Here is a 20,863-nt window from a genome sequence, read left to right as displayed (position 1 = left end):
TTCTAATTTTGATAACTTAACCGTTCCTACCCCACCAATCCCAAAAAAGCAAGGCAATTGTTTTTAAAAGGAAAATGTTCATATGAAATGAAGAGAGGCAATCTCACGTTGGAGGCAAAAGAAAGGACAAAGGAAATAACCTGTTTTCCACTATCAACCTTTCTGAGTTGATGCTTCCCTGTGTGCCATCCCATTATTTTAGCCAAACTCTCAGCTTGATTTGACCCAGCACATGAATCTTCTTCTCCACCAAACGTTCTCCTGTTGGAAACCAGCCCTAGCCCACCCCACAGATGCCACATGGGTGCCCTACATGCCAACACATGGGTCAGAAGCAAGAAAAGAGGTTGCATTCTCCAGTTCCAGCATCTGCCCAGTACCCTGAGGCATGGGTGGCACTGCTGCTTGTGCTGAAGTTGCTGCTGCTTGCAGGTTTTTGGGGCTGTTCCTGCACTGCACCCCTCAACATCAAGCTGCTCAAACCGTGGAGCCCACAGGGCTGCAGCAGGGCTTTGCTGGCACACACAGTGGTGCCACGTTTCCATCCTCACACGTGTCCCCGTGGCTCTGCCACTCATTTCTCCTCCAGGAGGCAACTGGCGTGCAAAGCCCCAAAACTCCCACTGAGTACAAGAAAACCTCCTGCCTAAGAAAATAAATGTGTTCTGTGCTCTCTCTGAGCTACCCACAGCAAAGCAAATACGGGCACAGTTGGCTCCCACCACGGTTCTGTTCCTTAAAAACATGTCATTTCAGTCAAACCCTTCCTGGCACATCTGGCTGTCATCAGAGAGAGGAGAAAGACAGTCTGTGTCTTCCTCCTGCATGTAGCACAACCAGCCCTGTACCTCGGTATTGCACTTGTCATCCAAGACATCCACAGCCCAAATGGGAATCCCACTGGCTCTGCAGTGAGAGGGCTTGGCAACAGCATCCTCAGGAAGGCGCAGTGCTCTGGGTACCAAACCACCTGCACCAAATAGAGAAGAAGAAAAAGAGAGGCATCAGGAGGCAGCAGCTGCAGGCCCTGCCAGCTCAGTTTCCAGTCTCAGCACGGGTGGTGATGAACTGGGCAGTGACAGTGACCCAGAAATCCTCTCCTTTTGCAGACGTAGGAGGTACAGTTTGGCCTGCCTCAGCTGAGTTTTGGTATCTTGAAGGTAAGGAGTCTCTCGGTGCAGACTGGGCGTTCACAGACACTCCGTGGGGACTAATTACCAAAAGTGAGTTATAAAGGCTGAACACGAAAAGCATTTGTAAATATCTGGCTTGTGTTTTGGTCTCTCTCATCCAGGTACCTCTCCATGCCAGGTTCATGTCCCACCTTCTATTAAGGCAAACACAAGGAAGGAGGGCTGGTGGGCACAGACCTTTTGGAGGAGCTGGAAGGAAACGTCGTCTGTGACATTAACCATTCTCCTCTTTTTAGTGACCCAAGTCCAAGGTCTCAGATCAAGGCAACGAGAAAAGGGACAGGATGGAGGAGGAGCCAAGACAACCCCCTGATTTGGAGCCATGTCAGGTGCTGCCATCAAGGCAGTGGCAGCAGCAATACTAAGGACCTGAGAGAAGCCCTTGGCAAGGCAGCCACAGGATCTGCCTTGTGAAAGAGCAAACACTGCCTCAGTGCAAGGCAGACATCATACATCTCACCCCTGCTCCCCCTCAGTGCATCCCACCAGGTGAAGCTTTCTCCTCATCCTCAAGCAGACTGTCTGAGCTATCAGAGAAGAAGTCCTCCAGTTCCTGCTGCCTCATCTTGGACTCCAGGGCAGTGATGCGCTGCTTGAGCTTCATCTGGGCATCACTATACTCTGTCAGGAGCCGGCCAAAGCGGCTGTGCAGTGTGTCCAGGCTCGAGGCCACCCTGTCCAGCTTCTCCTCCATGCTCTTCCCTTCTGTGCTTTCCTCTGCAGCCGACTCATCCAGCAGCCCTTCCTTGATCAGTATCTCCCGGCCACGCTCCTCCAAAATCCTTCTGGCATCAGGATACTCTGTGACTGCTTCCATAAGATCTTCCTTTGACAGGCAGAAGAGATCAGAGTAGCCCAAGCTACGGATGTTGGCCGTGCGCCTGTTGCCCATTTTGCTCCCTTTGATGTTGAGGATGCTGATCTCACCAAAGCAGCCTCCTGCAGTGAGCAGAGCATACTGTGTGGTTCCATCATCCGCCACCACCGCCAGCTTCCCCTCCTTGATGATGTACATCTCTTTCCCAATGTCACCTTTCCGGCAAACGTAATCCCCTGGGCTGAACACCTGAGGGTGAAGCTTCAGCACCAGCTCCACCAGGAGTCCTGCCTCACAGTCCTGGAAAATCCTCACCTTCTTCAGTGTCTCCAGGTGAACGTTGATGGCAATCTCTGCCCTTAACTTATCAGGGAGGTTTTTGAGGACCTCCCGTTCGTCCACTGCCTTCTGGTTGGTCCACAGGTAGTCAAACCACTTGATGACTTTGGTTTCCAAGTCTTTGCTCACCTTGCGGAACTGCATGTAGTGCTTGATGGAGTCAATTTTTGCCTGGAACTCTGCCCTGGTGGCATTCATGTTGGATATCATGGATCCCACATTCCCCACAATGGTGGCAAAGATGAGGACCCCGATGAGGAAGTCGAAGATCACAAAGAGATATTCTTCATCCCGCACAGGGGGAGGGGTCTCTCCGATGGTGGTCAAAGTCAACGTAGACCAGTAAAGACAGTAGACATACCCCCGGGTCAGATGCCCATATTCGGGGTCTGTGACATTGGGATAGACCCAGGTGTCCTCCCCAAAGCCTATGGCCTTAGAGATGGCATAATAAATGCATGCATTCCAGTGGATGATGACCAGGATGTAAAGAACCAAGTTGCTGATGCGGAAGATGTTGGGGTGGCTGGTTCTGGTCTCAGTCCTATCAAAGAACTCAAACATACGGGAGAAGTGCAGCAACCTGTTGAAACGTAATTCAGGGCAGTGCAATCCCACTGCAAAGTATGCCAGGTCTGTGGGCAGGACAGAGACAACATCCAGCTTGAACTGTAGGGTGTGGATGTAGTTATCCCGTAGCTTCTTCAGGTCCTTAACCAGAAGGCCCTGTTCCAAAAACCCTAAAGAGAAGCAAATGATACGATTATCTTGGCTTATGTTTGACTCTTCTGTGTGTTTTGTAAGCACTTGAGCAACAGTTTATGGTTAATGTCTTGCACTTGTGTGCATGAATACACAGGGTCATCCAAATACTACCAGTTCCACCTGCTCTACTCAGTTTACAAGATTTGTTATCACCAAAGCCCTTCATCTGTCAAAAGCCACCTAAAGATATCACTCAGGGATTCAGCCTGTTGCCATGAAGCAATGGGGACAAAGATTTCCATCCTCCAGATCATGAATTATTGCAGTTCCGACAGAAAACGTACAGCCAACAGCCGCATTCCGAGAACATTAAATTCTACCATTTTTCCACGTAGATAATTCATTAGCTGAACTGATGCAAAATCAGAGATACAGACCTTCCAACTATGCCTGAATACTAATAGTAATGCAGGTAATTTTGTACAATTATTCAAAGGTGAAGCTGAAAGCTGGGATGATTAATCCTTCGTTCTGAAACTTACTCCATTTCTCAGATCTTTTAATTAGATTCTTTCTCTGGAGACTGCTTCGTACTAGTGAGTGCCAAGGTAGACAAAACCCTCCCTCTAACGGAACTGTAGATTAGGCCTCTCCCTTGCAGCCCATCTCCACTTTTATGGGATTAAAGCAAAGGACTCAGAATCCAGGATGCCATGAGTTACCTGTGCTTACCTGTGCGCAGGCGGATCACTGTGTCCCCAATGTAGAGAGCATCTGAGATGTAATCTAACACCAGCCAGAGGACAACGTAGGTCTCTTGCAGGTCAGTGAAGCAAGCCCTGGAGGAAGGTCATAAAACAGGGTGCCAGACCAAAAAACCTCCATATTATCTCTAATTATTACAGCTGAATGTAGGCTGATTCTGAAGTGCCTAACTCCGCAACAGAGCTTGGCCGCTGGCCACTCCTCTTCTAGAAATTAAAACTCCCTTCTCTGAAAAATCTGCCCTCCCATGATGTAGGTAAAGCAACGTCTTGAAACCACCTCCCAAATGCAAGTTGTAGCTTTACCCTGAAATCATGGTCCTTTCCAACCAGGGCCAGGGGATGGAGGCTCTGCCTTTGCGCCGCACAACTCGCAGTGATAGTGGAGGGTCCCTTTCCTTTAGGTGCCCACCGGCCCCAGCACCACCAGTGTCAGTTGTCTGATCCTGGTTGAGCCACTGCAACCAGGTGGAACAGGAGGCTTAGGGAAGGCAGGGACCCCCAGCTCACCTGGCTACGAGCAAGCACCAGTTATAGAGGACAGGAACTGCAATCACAGCCAGCCAACGGTAATACCAGTCCCCAGCAGGGTCCACCACAAAGAACTGCCATTTCCTCCTGGAAGCAGAGAGAGGCCAGAGCTGGCAATGTATGAATAAAAGGCTAAAGATAGAAAACAGGTTTGGAAGGAACCATCTGAGCCACATCCTTCATCCTTTGCACTACACTGGCTCAAACATTGCTGCAGCTTGAATGCCAGTCTATAAGCTCAAGCTGATCCCAGCAGTGCTGAACAAAAATGTCCAGCACTGTTTAAGCTCCTTTATCCCTAAATCTGGGCTCAATAATGTACCAGAGGAGGAAACTGTAAGGCAGAGCAGGCATCCTACATGACACAGCACCCCAGTGGCAGAGCCAGGAACAGATGCATGGGAGAGAGTGATCACAAAACTTCTTGTGACATGACATTGCCTCTCCCAGATGAGGTATGAACTGGTGCCAGACAGATCTTAAAAGAAGATTAATTACAGCAGGAAGGAAAGTGTGCTGCAGATCAGTGGCAGCACCAGGAGGGGATGCCCAAGGTCCAGAGCAGCAGCCCTGGGGGCAGCTGGCATGGTGAGGCTGCCACCACGGTGCCTGCAGTCTGCACAGCCCTGGCTCCAGCCTTTGAACTGCTCCCAAGTGTTTGATCCTGCTCGTCTTGGGACTTGGAGATAAGATGTGTGTGCTCCAGTTGCCAGATCTCACTGGAGAAGCCGGGGAAGAGAAACTCTGGCTGGGCTGATAGGCTTAGCTGCTGCAGCCTGGCAGGGCAAAACACCCTGTCCCCCTCCCTCCTTCCCTCCCTTCCAGCTTTTGAACAAGCAAAACTCCCTCCAGTGATAGGAAAGAAAGAGCCCACTTGCCAACAGATTCCCCGTGCCCACCCCATGGCTTCTGACAGCTTCAAAGGCAAAACCTCTGCCTTGAAGTCTCCTTCCCCAGCAGCACAGGCAGCAGCACCCACGGTGCCTGGAGCGTGGGGACCAGCAGTGGTCCTTCACATTCAGCCTCCATACAGCCACAGACAAGCAGGTGGTCCAGCCTCCCCATTAAAAGTGCTTTTTTTTTTTGCCAAGAAAGTGTGACTTAAATATTTGGGGTATTGAGAAAGGAACTCTGCTCCCTAGGACATACAGCACTGCCACGGGGGAAGCACAGACTCACCTGCAGCCAGCCTGGCCAGTCGTAGCACCCACAAGCACTAATAACCTCAATAACAGTGCTGATGCAATCTCAGCTTTAAATCACCAGTGCTGCCCATGAGAGGTGGCCAAAGTCACTGACATTATGCTGACAGTGGAGCCAGGGATGGAAAACCAGGGCTCAGGGTTAGCCCAGGAAGAGGGAATAATCATCTGCCTCTTCCCAAAGGCTTTGCACTCAGGCCTGCAGCCGTGGAGCCTGCTACAGCCATGAACAGAGCTCACATTTGGGGTTACCACACCTGGGGCTTTTCTTACTTCTGGAGCTGAAGACCTAGAAAACTGCAGAAGTTCCCATCTCATCCCCAGGGCTCACTGGCACTGAGCAGCCCTTTCACACTTCAGCTCCTCCTGGTTATTAACAAACTCCCCTCAACCTCACAGGGCAGAATGTTTTTTTTCTCCCATTACTGGTAAAGACCCAGATACAAGGCTCAGATATTTTTCTCCTGCAGAAAACAATTATTTCTTGGTGGTTTAATTACCATGTATAATGGTAGGGTCCAGAGTAGTCCATGAACTTTGCCCTCTAATTAGTCAGCAGAAGAAAAGCCAGGTTATTGCTTTTCACCAGGAGTGTGAGCTGAGGAGATGAAAGGGCTGGATTTGAAAGAGCCTTTTCACAAAGCTGTTCTTCAGGGGGGAAGGCCCGGGCAGCAAACACATTCCCTTCATCTCCTTTCATCCTGCAGATGATGGATGAGTCTGGCAAATCCCACGTGTCTGTGGCTCCTGGGTGGGATTGCTGTGGTTGCAGGGTGGAGACCCCACACCCCTGGGCTGGTGTCCAGCTTCTCATGGACACAAGTGTCCAAACACAACCCTAATGTGGAACTGCTCTGCAACTGGGGAGGTCTGCTACCTGTCACAAGCCATGCCAGGTGTGTTTCCTACCAGGGCATGGACCAGAGGACAGAAGACCCCACGTGCCAGGTCTTTCCCACAGGGACAGACCACCAGGTCCTGTGTGCCAGCAAAAGAACCCAGCAAAGCCAGGCTGGCAGCCAAGACAGGGGCTGGAAAGGGCAGGAAGGACCCTTCCCACCCCCGCCTCCCACCTCCCTCTTTCCCATCCCATCCACCTCCATCAGCCACCACCACTGGGAGCCCCTGAGCACCACGGACAGCTGCTCCAGCCGAGGAGGGCTGGGACCACAGCAAAGGGACCCTACTTGTTGTTTAACTTCTCAGCCTCCTCATCCTCTGGTTCATCACCAGTGCCTGCAGCCACTGTCGGGAGCTCGGGGCCTTGGAAGCGCTCCAGGAAGGGGTCTGGCCTCTGCTGCTCCTCGTGCAAGCTCCTGTTGGCCCAGTCCCTCAGCACCAGCACCAGCCGGGCTATCCTGGGCAGGGGAGAGAGGCAGAGTCAGGGGTTGTCTACAGAGCAAGGAGAAAGCAAAAGCTTGAGAACCATCAAGGCCCCCCATCAGGGGGGGCTACAGAGAACAAAACTCTCACAGCTCCCTCTCAAGCCCAAAAACTTCTTTTTCCCCCTGGTAGTGATGATGTGGGACCATAAATATACAAGCAAGAGGGACCACCCTGGTAGAATTCCACAGCTTCTCCCCCAATCCTGACGCCATTTCCACAAGAATTTGAAGAATCTGTGGGTGACTGGGGCAGAGGGGGGCTGCCTGCAAGGGAAAGGAGCCCCTGAGCCCTCCTGGGGCCCCAGTGGGGGTGAAGCCATCCCATGTCACAACCCTCTCCATGGCCAGTGAGGCACAAGGAGCAGCATTCACAGACACTGGTCCCTGCATCCCATGAATGCCATACAGCAGGAGGGGATCCTGACCCCCTGCAAGGCCCCAGTGGGAAAGCCAGGCACAAGAGGCTCAGGCTCACCCCGGGCCAGTGGCACACACAGGTACCTGGCCAAGGCTCCCTGGCCTCGGAAAGCAGAGGCAGCTGTCTGCTCCTCCCCATCCAGGGGAGCTCCTCTCCACAGCTCTGAGGAGGTGTCATCCTGGGTTGAGCAGGTCCTGCAGTGGGGAAAAGGGGTGTCACAACCAACACTGTGCCATCATGGCACCTGCCACAGCCAGGGGAACTGCAGGGAGCTGGCAGGAGGGGTTGGGCATCGCAGCCCTGCCCGTGCCAGGTCTCAGCAGGCATGCCAAGCTGGCCTCCCCCTCCCCTGTCCCACCACTGCCTCCCTCCACCACAGTAGGGACCAGCCTGACCTCCTGGTGCTGGGCCCTGTCCCCTCCATATCCCCCTCTGCTCGGGTGTGGGTGGGTGGGCCGGGGTGGTGGTTGGCTGCTGAGCTCTGCAAGCCATTGCTCTTCGCTGTCATCACCACTGTGGAGATACCACAGGCACCTGCAAAAAGCAGAAAACAGACACGAGACGTGCAGGACACATCACGTGGTTTGAGCCCTTGCATTCCCTCCCCTCCCTTGCCTTGCCTACCCCTCCCCATGCCTTTCCTTTACTTGCCCTGCCTTTATTACCCCTTCCCTTGCCTTGCCTATCCATCCCTTTCCTTGCCTTGTTTTCCCTGCCTCCTCCTCCCTTCCCTTGCCTTGCCCTGCCTTCCTCTCCCTTTTTTGCCTACCCCACCACTCCAGTGCCTTTCGTTCCCTTCCCTTCCTTGACTCCCCCTCCCGTTCCTCACCTCCCTGGGGCAGCAGTGCCACTGCCGCGAGGCCACCACTGTCCACTTACTGTTCTGGCGTCCCCCGAAGCCTTCAACACTGCGCTGCTGCCTCCGCGGGGCTAGCAGGGGTGGCAGGGGAGCATCCCTCCCCGGGAGCGTCCCGGGCTGCCTCGGCAGCGATCAGGCTTTTAAAACACGCGTTGGGCTGCAAAGCCAAGCCAGGGCAGGCGGAGCTGCCCGCACTCCCGCCGGGGCAGAGAGGCAGGAGAGGTGGCTGGGCAGCACGCCGGCGGTGGCGGCGCGGCCCCGGCTGTGCACGGGGAAGGTGCGCACACGCACGGGCGCGGCTCCCATCGCTCCAGCACACCCGTCCCCTGAGCATCCCGGGCGCCCTGAGCGCTTCAGGGGAGTTAACAGCAGCTTTGTGTCTGGGGACGAAGGGGGAGGAGGGGAATGTGCTGCTCGGAGATGCTCCGTTCGCCTACCCGCGTGTTCCCCTCTCCCCGCACCCGTCACCTACTGGTGGCCGGAGGGACCCCAGACAACTCCCAGGGCAGAACCTGGCTGGAAGTCGCAGCCATCCTGAGCAGCCCAGTGACTCCCGAGTCCCCAGCAAACCTTGGTGAAGGGTCACTGCCCACCCCGGGACAGGCACAGCCGGCACAGCCCAGACGGGCTCAGGTCCTGCCACAGGAGGGGATGGCACCTGGGATGCTTCCCGGGCAGCCTGTGTCTGCTCCTGCTCCCCTCCCAGCCCTCTGCCCCAGGGAAAAACAAAGACGGTGGCTATTTCCCTGCTTTGGAGGCTGTGCCACAGCTACTGCTTTGATGGAAAATGGGCAGAAGCAGCCACATTTTAACACCCTCACATGCACTTACCTCTTCTCGTGCTCAGGGAGCAGGAGACCAAAAGTGCTGCTCTGGAGTCCCCTCTAAGGGAGCTGCAGAGTTTGAAGGTGATCATGAAACACATCTTTTACCAATTTCTGCCCTCTTATTTTGCTCAAAAAGCCATTCTAACAACCAGTCAGCAAAAACTTTGCATCCCCAAGGCAATAAGGAAGGGGTTAATTTTTACCCCATTCCTCCAGGATCTAACCACTTGCAGTGGCCAAGGCTGGATCCATCCCTGACCTGCACATGGAGTCCTGCACCTTGTGCAGGGTTGATCTGAAAGCCCCAGCACTGGGAGTGACTTCTCCCTTTGCTATCAAAGCTTTACCTTTTCTTTTCCCTTCAAAGCCTTAAATTCCACTGGTTCTGATCTCACTGAACACTCAGACAGCAGGGAGTCCAAAGGCAGAAACAACTTCTCAGCCTTGGCCAGGGCTGCTGGCAGCACTGGGAGGTTCCTGGGTGAGCACCCAGCAGCAAGGGCCACGTCCCCCTGCTCTTGTCCCCACGTCACAGACCCCAGCACTGGAGACAGTGCTCACCAGGAGCACTGGCAGCAACACATGCCCACCTTCCAACTCTCCTTTTGCTCCCTGCCTGCAGCTGCCTTCGAAAGGAACATGGGAACTCCAGGAGCTGCTCCCTCACAGCTCCCTCGAGCATCATCTTGCACTTTATTTGCTGTGCACGTCGTTGTGGCTCTGACCCTCAGAGACACCCAGCCCTGCCACGTGTGCTGCCCTGGGACACAGCCAGGAGGAGAAGGCAAGGAAGAAAGAAAGGAAACAAAAGCCTCACATCCCAACAGGGACAGCGTTAACCAGAGGCTCTTCTCCAGATCCCTCCCCTTAGTCAGGGCAGCTGGGGCTGAGACATCCAGCACCAGGTCACAGTCCTGCTGCCAAGGGAATACCAGAATCAGACTCCATGGCTGGTAAAAGAAACACATCCAGAACACACAGAGTTTATTAAAACACGCATTTTGTGGTCAGTGTTTCCAGATTTACAGCAGAATTTATGCCTTACATAAAAGTCATACTGTATCTCTCCACAACCTGCCAGTAATTAGCCTGTGAGAACACATATAGCTTGACCACCTCTCCTCCAAACATCTTCAAGCCATACTTTGAAGGTGTGCCTTCACAAAGGGTCATTCCTTCTCACCCTAAAATACAGCTTAAAAAAAAACCAAAAAAACTCAAGTTTCTTCCAAACACATTTGCACCTCTCAAAGAAGAGAAACCAGACCAAAAAATTACCTAATTTCCTGACATGATTCACACAGAAGTAGCCCTCTTATATAATATACCTGTTGTGTAAGGTCCTCTGGTAACCCTGACCACATCCCTGAGCCACCAGAGCTCCTGTCCCTTACATACCCCCACATGCCAAGCCCACCACACCATCCTGGCTCTCCTCTGCAATAAATCCCAGCACTCTCCTCAGCTCAGCAATCAGCCACAGGTTCAGACCTGCAATTACTTGTGGGACAGTTATTTATTAGTCAGTGTCCAGCTGCCAGATTTACAGTCACAGATGCTTGATGCAGTTTCAAGCAGAAAACAGCCAAGCATCCGTGTCTGTAAATAAGCTATTGGGACATCTGGATGACCTGTGGATCCAGCAATAATTACTTATAGGTGGCACAGACAGGTCCTGTTAAGCCTTGCTAAAACCTGTCCCCAGAGCCTGCAGGCACAACTCCAGCAGATGTGCTGGATGAGCAACCAGAAGCATCTCAAAGTCACCTCAGATCCAAGTGTTACTGAACTCCACAGAAGGAAAGAAACAGCAAAGCTGTTGAACTGGGCTCATTTACAGCTAAAGAGCACCTGGGTCAGGAATTTCCTTCACCTGTGTTCTTGTACTATCACTGAAGTTACAGCTTGGCAGCAGACCTGGGAGAGATCCTCCCCTCAGCAATGGAAACCCAAAAAATACCTCCTGCTGCTAATGGGTGATTTTCCATGACCTGTCTGGGACTATCACTGCTGATACGAGGTCTTACAATCCATAGAGTCACCATGTAAATCTCCTTGGGAAAGAGCCAAGCTCCTGGGTAAGCCCAGATGTCAGCAATGCTCTCACAGTCACCCTGGATCTGAACATCTGCAAACCCACTGCTGAACTGCCTCCAGCAAGACAGGAGCTGACAGGGGTGGTGGCACAGCAGCAGCTGCAGGGATGGGAGCTCCTGGCTCCTCCACCTCCATCCCTCCCAGAGCAGGGGCTGTGGTACAGGAGACCTGACAGTGCTACCACCACCAAAAAGCAGTTTTGCAAGGAAAAGAAACCCCAAAAGCAGTTTAGAAACACTCAGTCACTCTACAGAAGATGAGGAGCAGACCACAGCAGTTGGCTGAGAACATTTATGGGGTCAGAGCTGAGTTATCCAAGATGTGGTGTGGTGAGGGGACTGGGCTACAGAACCACATGCTACAACTGTAACAGGACCCCATGTCCACAACACCAACACCTTGGGTTTGTGACTCCCCTGGCAAACAGCCCAAGGGCCAGAGGGTCTCCCCTTGCTTTGCACAGAACAGACACCTCCTGTGCCATCCACCGATTTCTTTAGAAGGCCTCAGTTTTTCACAGCAGCTTCCTACACAGGCACTGACCCCACTGAACACACAGGGTGGCTGCTAATGTACACAGAGCCTGGGACTGCACCTGCTGGGCCATAATCCCTGGACCCCACGGCCCCAACACCACCTCCACTTGCTGGAGCACGAGGTCCAGCTCCAGCATCTCCCTCACCCACCTCTGGTGCTAGAGAGGGATGGCACCTTCATTGTCATCAAGGCCTAAAGGACACAGATCCTCAAGGGCCCACAGTGCAAAAAGCAGGTCGAGTTAAGGACAAACACGTAGTTTTACTGCTGGCAAGTACACGAGAAAGGATCCTCTCCCTGCCCGGGGGAGCAGGGAGGTCAGGCATGGGCAGTCATCTTCTGAGCCAGAGCCATGTGTTGATGAGGCAGGCAGAGATCATCACAGAGTAGACCAGGGCCTCCTTCTGTTGCCAGGCGTGGCACTGCTCCTCCAGCACACGGAGCCTCCCCGAGATCCTCGCCAGCTGCAAGGGAAGCAGTGGGGCCAGAGTCAGCCCTGCAGCAAAGCACAGCACACTGGCTGCACCCCAGAGGCACGGGACAGCACAGGAGGGAGGGATGGGAGCTGCTGACTTCTTCAGGTCCTCCTTTTCTAAGGAGAGAGCTATCTTTGTGAGGGAGAATTGGCAGCAGTGCCTCAGGTCTGCAGCAGATGCTTCAGGAAAAGGTCCTTCCCATCAGAAGAGTATCTGAGCCCCTCTCCCTACCTGCAGACAGAGAGGTCTGTCTGTCTCCTGCAGCCTTACAGCCCCTAAGGGTAGGAGCTCAATGAGTCAACACGCGTGCAAGTCTTCTCCTGCTTCTCCATTAGGTAGGACCAGCATGACAGCACCAGCCCATCAGGACTGAGCAACAGACCCCTGGAGACTCCTCACCCACCCTGCCTCCCATGGCTTTCCCAGGAAACATCTGCAGCCCTTCCCCCCCCAGTCTCACCTGCTTTCTCATCGCTGCCACCTCAGACACCCCGACCTCCTCCAAGGTGCTCTCTGTGGCTGGACCAGCCTCCTGGGAGCTGGGAACGGAAAACAGAGGTACAGGTGGATCAGCACTGCTCAAGGGGTGCAGCTGTCCCCCCACAAGCACTGCCACAGGGAGCCAGGTCATGCAGGCAGAGTGTGTGTGCCCAGGCTGTGCTGCCTGGATGCAGCACCAGGAGAAAGGAAACAGCACCTGCACAGCATCTACTCATCTCTTCTTAACCCCCACCATGCATATTTATACCCCTCCACCATGCACCCAAAGGGATCACAAAAAACCACACAGTACATGCCATGACAGGTAACAGGGAACACACATGCTTGTATTCCTTTAGAAGTCCAACAGAGAGAAAACTTATCTACCAAGCATCCATTCTCTACAGTCCCAGGAATTCACTGAGGGTTGGATCTTACAGCCAGACAGGTAAATACGTGTGACAGGGCCAAAATGGAGGGATGATCTCATTTACAGCAGCAGGTGAGGATCCCACAGGTGGAGGGAACTATCACTTCTTGCTCTTATAGCAAAGTTCACCTGTAACTTGAAACATAAACAAGCAACCCAAACATTCACTCCTGAAAACACAGGGGCTGCCTCTGGGATTAGCTGCTGTACTGGGATTCCCTGGGGATACAGCCTCACTGCAGGGTCTACAGCACTGAGCTACAAACCAAAGTAGATCCAACAGTGAGAAAAATCAAAATTGCCATGTTCAGTCTGTCGTCCCTGTCACCACAGGCTAGCCCAAAATCAGCTGTTCTATAACCAAAACTCCCCCGTGCACCAGCAACACACAGGCACTCACTGATCCCACAGGGCTTAACAAGCATCTAACCCTGCTCCTTGGAGACCCTGGGGAGGAGAGGGTGTTTATTCCTGTTTGAATCTCTGACTGAAAATACATTTGTGAGATAATACCTCCATATAATGCAGCTGCAGTGTAAAATGCCAGTCACAACAGAAAGCAAATACAATTTCCCCCAGCACAGAACCATGGAAAAAGGACACATCCTGCAGCTTTTGACTCAAAATCCCAGTTGATACAGGGGAACAACCTTTAGAATAGAAACTAGAAATTACCTTCTGATGACTCATACCCTTCAAGAGGTCACTGGCAGGCAAATATTCCAGCCTCTGTTTGAGACCAGACTTTTCTTTACTAAAATTTGAGGACAAACAAGTCAGCACAGTCTTTTTTAATTTATTTTTATTTTCGCACAGAGGCACAAAGTTGACATATCGGAGGGATCTTGCCTGCATCTGAAGGGATGCAAAAGTACCAAGAAGAGGTGTTTGAAGGTGGCTGATTTCAAAGGGAGACCGAGACCTGGAGAAAGGCCTGGGAGTCACCCAGGCTACCATGGCATAAATGTCCTCCACTGCTGATGGGAGGAGAGAGAAGGCTTTATGTAGCCACTAACTAGATCTGCTGTTGTGCCCAGTCTTCATTAAGAAATTAAACAGAGTCTGAAGGCAGCCTCAGCCTACTGTGTTTAAAAGCAGGGACATCACTTTGTACCACTGGCAAGCAGAGGCCAGCTGGGGAGGGAAGGCAGGATGTGCCACTGATGATGGATGCAATGATGGATGCTCACTCTCCTCCCTTTCTGCCTGCAGGCTTTACTCAAGGAGAATTAGAAGTACTTAGATGTTTCCCCAGGTGCTCAGCAGTCTTAGAGCAGTGGGGACACCTTAAGGCTGCAAGGATGTCTTCAAACATGTTAAATTTACTGCACTGGCATGGATAAGGGTGGTGGAGATCGTTACTCCAGCACATCTGGAGGGATTGAGGTCATTGCACTACCTGCTGTAGTGAGCACAAAGGCACAGCACCCCCTGGCCAGGGGCACGGGCTGTGGGATGAGTAACTTAGTGCTGCCAGTTCGTGGAAAGGCTAATTAAGAGTGACCAAAATACAGCCAAGGGTGCTGGGACTCTGCAGGAGAGGATCTCTCAGGGACAGGGCCTGGGTAAGGCTGTTCTGGACTTGGATTCCCTTCACACATTTCTCTCCATCAAGCTATGAAAGCACACAGAAAAATTAGTACTTGCTTAGCAGTGAAGAGAATTCCCAGCAATGTCACAGGCAGTGTTAGATCACTCAGGGCACCCAGGGGACTGGTGTTAAGCTCAGCAGAAGACACAAGCCTGGCTGGGTTAGTGGGGTGCACCCAGAGCTGGCAGACAGGACAGGCAAGAAGCAGAGTCCAAGGCAGCCATGCAGGACCATCCTGCCCCGTGCAGCCCACAGCTCACGGAGCTCGTGCCTGGCTCATGTCTCAGCAAGGCAAAGGCCAGGCCTTGCAGAAGGACAGGGAGCTGGCTCAGGACACACCAAAGTCACCTGGATGGCACTGGGCCTTGCAGAGAGTCCTGGACACGGTGGAAGAGCACCTGGCCCAGGAGGTACATGGTCTGGAAGATGTTCTGCATGGAGTAGATCCTGCCTGCCCCTGCGAGGAGGGGGAGAGGGGCACTGCGAGCGGGCAGGGGGCTCGTGTCCGGCCTGGGGTGCACACAGAATCACTCCTGTTACTCCCTGACCTCGTGCAACAGGGCACAGCCTGGCATTAGGTACTGCCCTTCATCCCTTCAGCAGCTCCAGGCACCTCTGGGCAATGCCATGGGCACCCAGACCTCGATGTCACCGGGTGGGAGAACCCTCTCCTGCAGGCACCTGATTCCTCCAAAGCCAGCCACGGCTGCGTGCCTTGCTGCTCTCACAGGGGTTGCAGAAGGCAGCTCTCATGCCACCCAGGACGACCCTGAGCTTCTAGGGGGAAAGGTGGCTCTGCTCTGGGATTAGCTTAAAGATAACTCCTCCACTGGAGAGACTCCAGAGCCCAAGGCCATGAGCAGAGGATCACTATCACTATGTTACTACTCTGCAAGTTTCATCGACCCCTGCAGAAACCTGGTTAAGCCCTGGTGCCCCATTTCCAGTGGTCTCCTGCCCCCAGCACAATGCCATGCTGGTGCTGGAGCAAGAGAGCATGTTGCAAGGCACCCAGAGGAAGATGGGCAGAGCCAGAGAGACCACGACAAGGCAGAGTGGGCAGCAAGGTCCTCTTGGCCCAAAGGCCAGGACCAACAGCACTGCCAGCCTGCTGTGAGAGGGGACACGCTGTCCCATGTACATCTCAGCAGAGAGCTCGTCACCCTGGGGACCAACACTGCCTAGCACAAACCTCTGACACCAGAGGCCAGGTTCCTCTCGTGCAAGAGTAGGACTTGCCAGGCATTGCCTTGCTCTGATCTGGATCCTCCCCCTCTCCTCAGGACACCAACACCAGAGAGCTCCAAAGCAGCACAGTGGCAGGAGATGATGATCCCCACCCACCCTGGATGGCTCTGGGCTCATACTCACCACTCGTGGTGCTGTCCTGGGCTGTGCAGGGCCAGCTGGGCACAGTCACCTGGGATCCTGTCCCGCCGGGACCTGCTGCTGTGGTGGCCCTGTTGGAACCAAACACAACCACACTGGCACAGACCTGCACAGGGCAGTCCTCAGTGCCCTGCCTGGCTGCACAGGGAGGGTACTCAGTGCTGGGAGAACTACATGTGCCCCAGCCTGCTGAACTCATGCTGGTGCAGGTGAGGAGACATGCTCAGAGCAGAGAGAGGCTCACCAGCAAGGAGCTGATCTGGACTCCAACCAGATCAAAAATCCTGCACATGACACATCCAGGAACAGCTCCTGAATTTCAGGGAGGTGAAAGCCCTTGAGAAGGCAGAGCAACAGCTCCAGAAGCCAAACCAAGCTTCTGCCTGCCCATGTCAGGGACCTCTCTTGGAATTAGTTTCCCCAAAGGGTAAAATCTGCTTTCAGCTCTGACTCCAGAACCCTTTACACTGCAATTATAAACCAGCTCTGCCTTGTACTTCATTGAGGAGAAAAAGAGATTGGAAAGGGACTTCAAGAGTAGCAGGAGAAGGTTGTGGGGGAACTGCACCTACCTCAGCCTACCTCCTGCTCACAAAATGCAGCAGGAGATCTGGCTGGATCAACATCCCAGCACGCAGGTTATGGGACAGAGAGGGATCCCACCATCCCTACACCCTCACTCCTGGGACCTCCTGGGAGGAGGCAGCCCTCTGGAAGATGAATTCTGACTGGGGGGATGACAGAGCTCTGGAAAAACCCCAAGCTGAGATTGCTCCCATTCCCCACCAGAGGCAGCCCCGGCCCCTGCCAGTACAGTACCGATCGTTTGCGTCTCTGGGCGCTCGACCTGCTGGGTGTGTGCAGGAAAGGGAGCTCCCCCAGGGGGGTGGGCTGCCCACAGGGGTCCGGGGACATGTGCACCACAACAGAGGGGACCTTCCTCTGCTGGCTCAGCGGGACCGGCCTCAAACTGGCATCTGATATTTCTACAGAAAGGAGAGAGAGAAGAGTTAAGCCCCAGGAGAGGAGGGAAGAGAGATCCACCCATGTAGGAGAACCAAGCCTGTGTGTAGTATCAGACATACAAAAACCTCGTCCTGCAGCTCTGAGCAGCAGCACAGCCCAGGGAGGCACATCCCCTGCTTCAGGACAGCAAGGGTTCAGTGCTGGTTTTCAAAGACAGGGTCAAATGTCCTGCACCCCAAAGCAGGGAGCCTACCAGAGGCCAAGAGGGAACTCTAAGAGACATGGAGGGAGATGCCTCCACATTTTGCTCCTCACCTTTTGGAACTAAGGCCCCTCCTGCCTTCTGTTGGTCATCTTTGTCCACCTCTTCCCAAGCACCTCTCCACCACCCTGTCCTACCTTCCAGAAGAAAGCTGACTGCATTTTGTGCCCCGTCCTCTCCTCTTGCAAAGCAAATGACTGGGGTCTTTTTAAAGGGATCCTACTCCCTAGGATGTTGTAGTGCCCCACCAACCTTCAGCCACCCCAAAAACCAGACAGCCCAGGACTTTACCTGCAAGAGAAATCCTATCGGGGATGTGCATCCGAAAGGAAGGAGGGACATCCTCTGTCACTCGCTCCTTTTCCCCAGGGCTGCAGCTCTCTGCTACCTTCAGCCTGTTGGGAACCTGCATCCTTTGATTGATGGCTTCTGTGAAGTGCAGGTCACAGCGGACTCGGTTCAGGTCCAGTCCCCACAGTGGCCACATCTTTGCTGATCTCCTCTGATGCCTCCAGCACCCTGGGGTTTCACACAGAGGGAAAGAAAGCTGAGCAAAAGTGACAACAGTGGCAGCTCTTCCAAACTGGCACCTGCACAGGGACAACACATGTGCTATGAGACAGCCAAAACACAGGCAGAAACAACCCAGAAGACAGGCACTGTAGGAGCTGTCAGGGAAAAGGGGCTGTCCCAAAAAGCCCAGCTGGTAGGGACAAGGCTGCAGGGCCACTGCAGGTGTCCTAGGAGCCAAGTATGAACTTAGCACTTACTGCTCTCAACTGACAGCAAGGAAAGCGCTCTGCACACGTGTGTGAGGAAAGCAGCTCAGCACACCCTCAAAAACAGTGAAAAAAATATTTTCCATCCAGAAGTAAAGATTTTTTGGAGGGTTGGGATCACATTTTCATGTTCACACACCTTTGAGGAAAAATGAGGTTTTCTAAAAGCAAAACACACATTTTGGTGATGAGATTCCAGGTTACCACGGGAAAAACTGAGCACTAAACTCTCTGCACACACTTTCACTGCAGCATCCCCATCCCCCCCCACAGTCCAGCACCCATCTCCTCAGGTGCACCAACCAGCTGAACAGGATGGAATTTACTCTGAGCTCAGCTGCCAAATGCTGAACCATCCTCCCAGAGGGGAAGGGAAAGCACACATCACCTTCCCCAGCCTGGAGCAGAGGCCCCCTGCTCAGCTCCCTTCCCAAAGGGGACCAGCAGTGAGGAGGGACACAGTCCCCAGTTCTCACTGCACCTGGGAGCAGCTGATAGCAGGACCAGAACACGGGGCTTTGCAGCTGCTCAGGACACACAAATACCCCGTGCCTCAATTTCCCCTTTGCCAAGTCCCAGGGTTTTGGGAAGTGCTCTGGGGCCACAATGTCCCAACACTTTCACTGATTGATGCAAGTGAGGGCAATCAACATGCACTTCTGGGAGAGGAGCCCCAAAAAACCCCTTCCTGGCTTTCAGTATGGGCTCTCTTCATTCTTTCTCAAAAGGTGCAGCCAAGGAGAAAACCCCAGGCGAGGGCTGGGGAGGCTGGCAGACCCCAGCCTGACCCCAGTGCTGCCCCGGTGTTCCAGAGGTGCCACATGCATGCTCAGCACCCCTGCACCTCCTTGCTATCACCCTTTGAGCTCACCATGCCCCAAAGGGTCCCCCTGTGCTTCTAGGTCAAAATCTCCATCCTGTGCCTGCTCCAGCACAGCCCAAATAGCTGGAGGAAGGAGAGGTTTCCCTCTCCAAAGCCAAAGGGGTGAAGCTGGATGAGAGCGAGGTACAGGTGGGTGGCAGAACCAGCTCCACACCTGCAATAACCAGCACTTCCAGTGATCACCTGCCTTGTGCTGCTCTCTCCTCCTATGTCATTAAAAACCTTTTAATTGCAAACAGGCATTTGCCCAGCATCAGCAGCGACAATTTCCTGCTTCCAGCCATGCTGACACTACTACATCCCTGTCCCTGCATCGAGTCTGCTCCAGAGGCACTGCTGGAGACACGGTGTGGGGGGGCCCAGCAGCCCCTGGCTGTCCCACACCTTCCTCAGCACCAACACTGCCATGGGTGGGTGACACACACACACCCTGCTTCTCCCCAAAACCTTAAAGAAAGTGGATTTTTGCAGGAACCCCCCCACTTGAGAACAGAACAGCAGTTCCTGGGCTGGTCCCAAAGGGGTGTCAGTCCCATAAGGGAAACCTGCATCAGACACCCAGCCCATGGTCCACAGCCTTCCTTCTGTGAGCTTCTTCACATTTTTGGTGAACACCCTGTGTTGCTCTCTCAGCCTGTTCTCCGGGAAACCAGTATATATTAATAACAGTAAATCTGGAGAGGGCAGATGGGTTCATTTTCTAATCACCTGTGAAACCACTGCAGCTCCCAAGGAGCAAAGAGATGGGAGGGGGTGAGAAGCAGGCTCCGAGAGACTAAGCTATTAAGAAAAGGAAAAAAAAATAGCTGTCAAAACTCATAAGAACAAAATGCTTAAGTGGCTGGATTTCCTCCTTTAACTTTCTTCAGGGCTTTTTCTAGGTCTTGCCAAGCACACCCCCCGCTCACCGGCACAGGCTCAGCCTCTGCTTTGGCACTTCTCCTTGGATTTGCAGTGACAGGGATTTCCGGCTCACTAAGCCCGAGTAGGTTTAAGTCCTGAAAGCCAGGAAAACCTGCCTCGGGGAAGGAAACTCTACAACCTCCCTCTCTCTGTCCCTCCCCAGCCCAGGACACCCCAAACAAGGCAGGCGGGGTACCAACCTGGTCCAGCGCCCCCTCCACCTCTCGGGATGGGGTGCTGGAGGGGGTTGCTCTCAGCTCTGCCCTTCGGCTCGGGGAGCGGCTCACCGGGGCCGAGAGAGGCTCAGTGGGAGAGGAAAGGGTTCGCCACCCGGCTCGGGGTGAGCCCGCTGCCCCCCGCCATGGGCCCCGGGGACCGCGGGCTCTGACCCCGCGCGGGGCAAGGAGCTCGGGACACGCGGGAGGGGACCCGACCGGGGCGGGTGCGGGGGGATCCCACGTCCTCCTGGGGGGACATCCCGGGCACGGGGGACGCTCCAGCGGCTCCCGCTGTCCGGGGCTGCCCGCAGAGCCCCGGCACCCACCGGCTTTGGGGGGGAACTTACTTCTTTTCGCAGACCAACGCAACTCGTCGGACCTGTAAACAGCCGCGCCCGCTGCCGGGACGGGGCGGTGCCGGCAGAGGCAGCCCGGCCCCCCCGGTAATCGACCCAACCCCCCCGATAACTAGACCGGCCCTCCCCGGTAATTAACCCGCCTCCCGCCCCTCCGCGCTTAAAGCCGCAGCCGATAATTAACGGGCTGCGCCTCATCCCGGCGTGTGTCCCCCCCGGACCCTCCCTGTGCCCCCCCTGTCCCCAGGACAGCTCAGCCGTGTGCTGGAGGGGTGGGATTGCTCTTGCCGGGGGCAGAAGAAAACCCAGGACCTTCACCACGTCCCCGTCCTCTCCCACACGCGACCCCCGCGACGTGCCCAGCCCGCAGCCCCCGCAGCCCCCGCAGCCCCCGCAGCCCCCGCAGCCCCCGCAGCCCCCGCAGCCCCCGCAGCCCCCGGCCCGGAGCCCGGGCTG

General features: G+C 54.2%; 2 protein-coding genes across 3 annotated transcripts; both read right to left on the bottom strand.

Annotated features, from left to right (window-relative positions):
- Positions 1 to 15: 15 nt before the first annotated feature.
- CNGA2 (cyclic nucleotide gated channel subunit alpha 2) lies at positions 16 to 6,980 on the bottom strand. Its single transcript, XM_032702058.1, is given in 4 exon segments — positions 16 to 3,089; positions 3,787 to 3,893; positions 4,329 to 4,436; positions 6,739 to 6,980. Coding segments are annotated over 4 exon segments (1,881 nt in total). The 3' UTR covers positions 16 to 1,665.
- Positions 6,981 to 10,007: 3,027 nt separating this feature from the next.
- On the bottom strand, positions 10,008 to 20,503 carry FATE1 (fetal and adult testis expressed 1). Of its 2 annotated transcripts, XM_032702054.1 has the most exons (7): positions 20,399 to 20,503; positions 17,560 to 17,787; positions 16,860 to 17,026; positions 16,023 to 16,111; positions 15,000 to 15,161; positions 12,611 to 12,689; positions 10,008 to 12,138 (listed from the first exon to the last, which is right to left on the bottom strand). In XM_032702054.1, the coding sequence occupies exons 2-7, from the start codon at positions 17,753 to 17,755 to the stop codon at positions 12,007 to 12,009; spliced, it is 825 nt and encodes a 274-aa protein (XP_032557945.1). In that variant the 5' UTR covers positions 17,756 to 17,787; positions 20,399 to 20,503; the 3' UTR covers positions 10,008 to 12,006. The 2 variants fall into 2 exon arrangements, with proteins under 2 accessions (XP_032557945.1, XP_032557946.1); XM_032702055.1 differs by lacking the exon at positions 15,000 to 15,161.
- Positions 20,504 to 20,863: the final 360 nt, after the last annotated feature.

This window comes from Chiroxiphia lanceolata, chromosome 14 (assembly GCF_009829145.1).
Source record: "Chiroxiphia lanceolata isolate bChiLan1 chromosome 14, bChiLan1.pri, whole genome shotgun sequence".
NCBI classification, from domain to species: domain Eukaryota; kingdom Metazoa; phylum Chordata; class Aves; order Passeriformes; family Pipridae; genus Chiroxiphia; species Chiroxiphia lanceolata.
The sequence above is the reverse complement of the archived record's forward strand: the minus strand, read 5'-3'. Positions and strand labels throughout refer to the sequence as shown.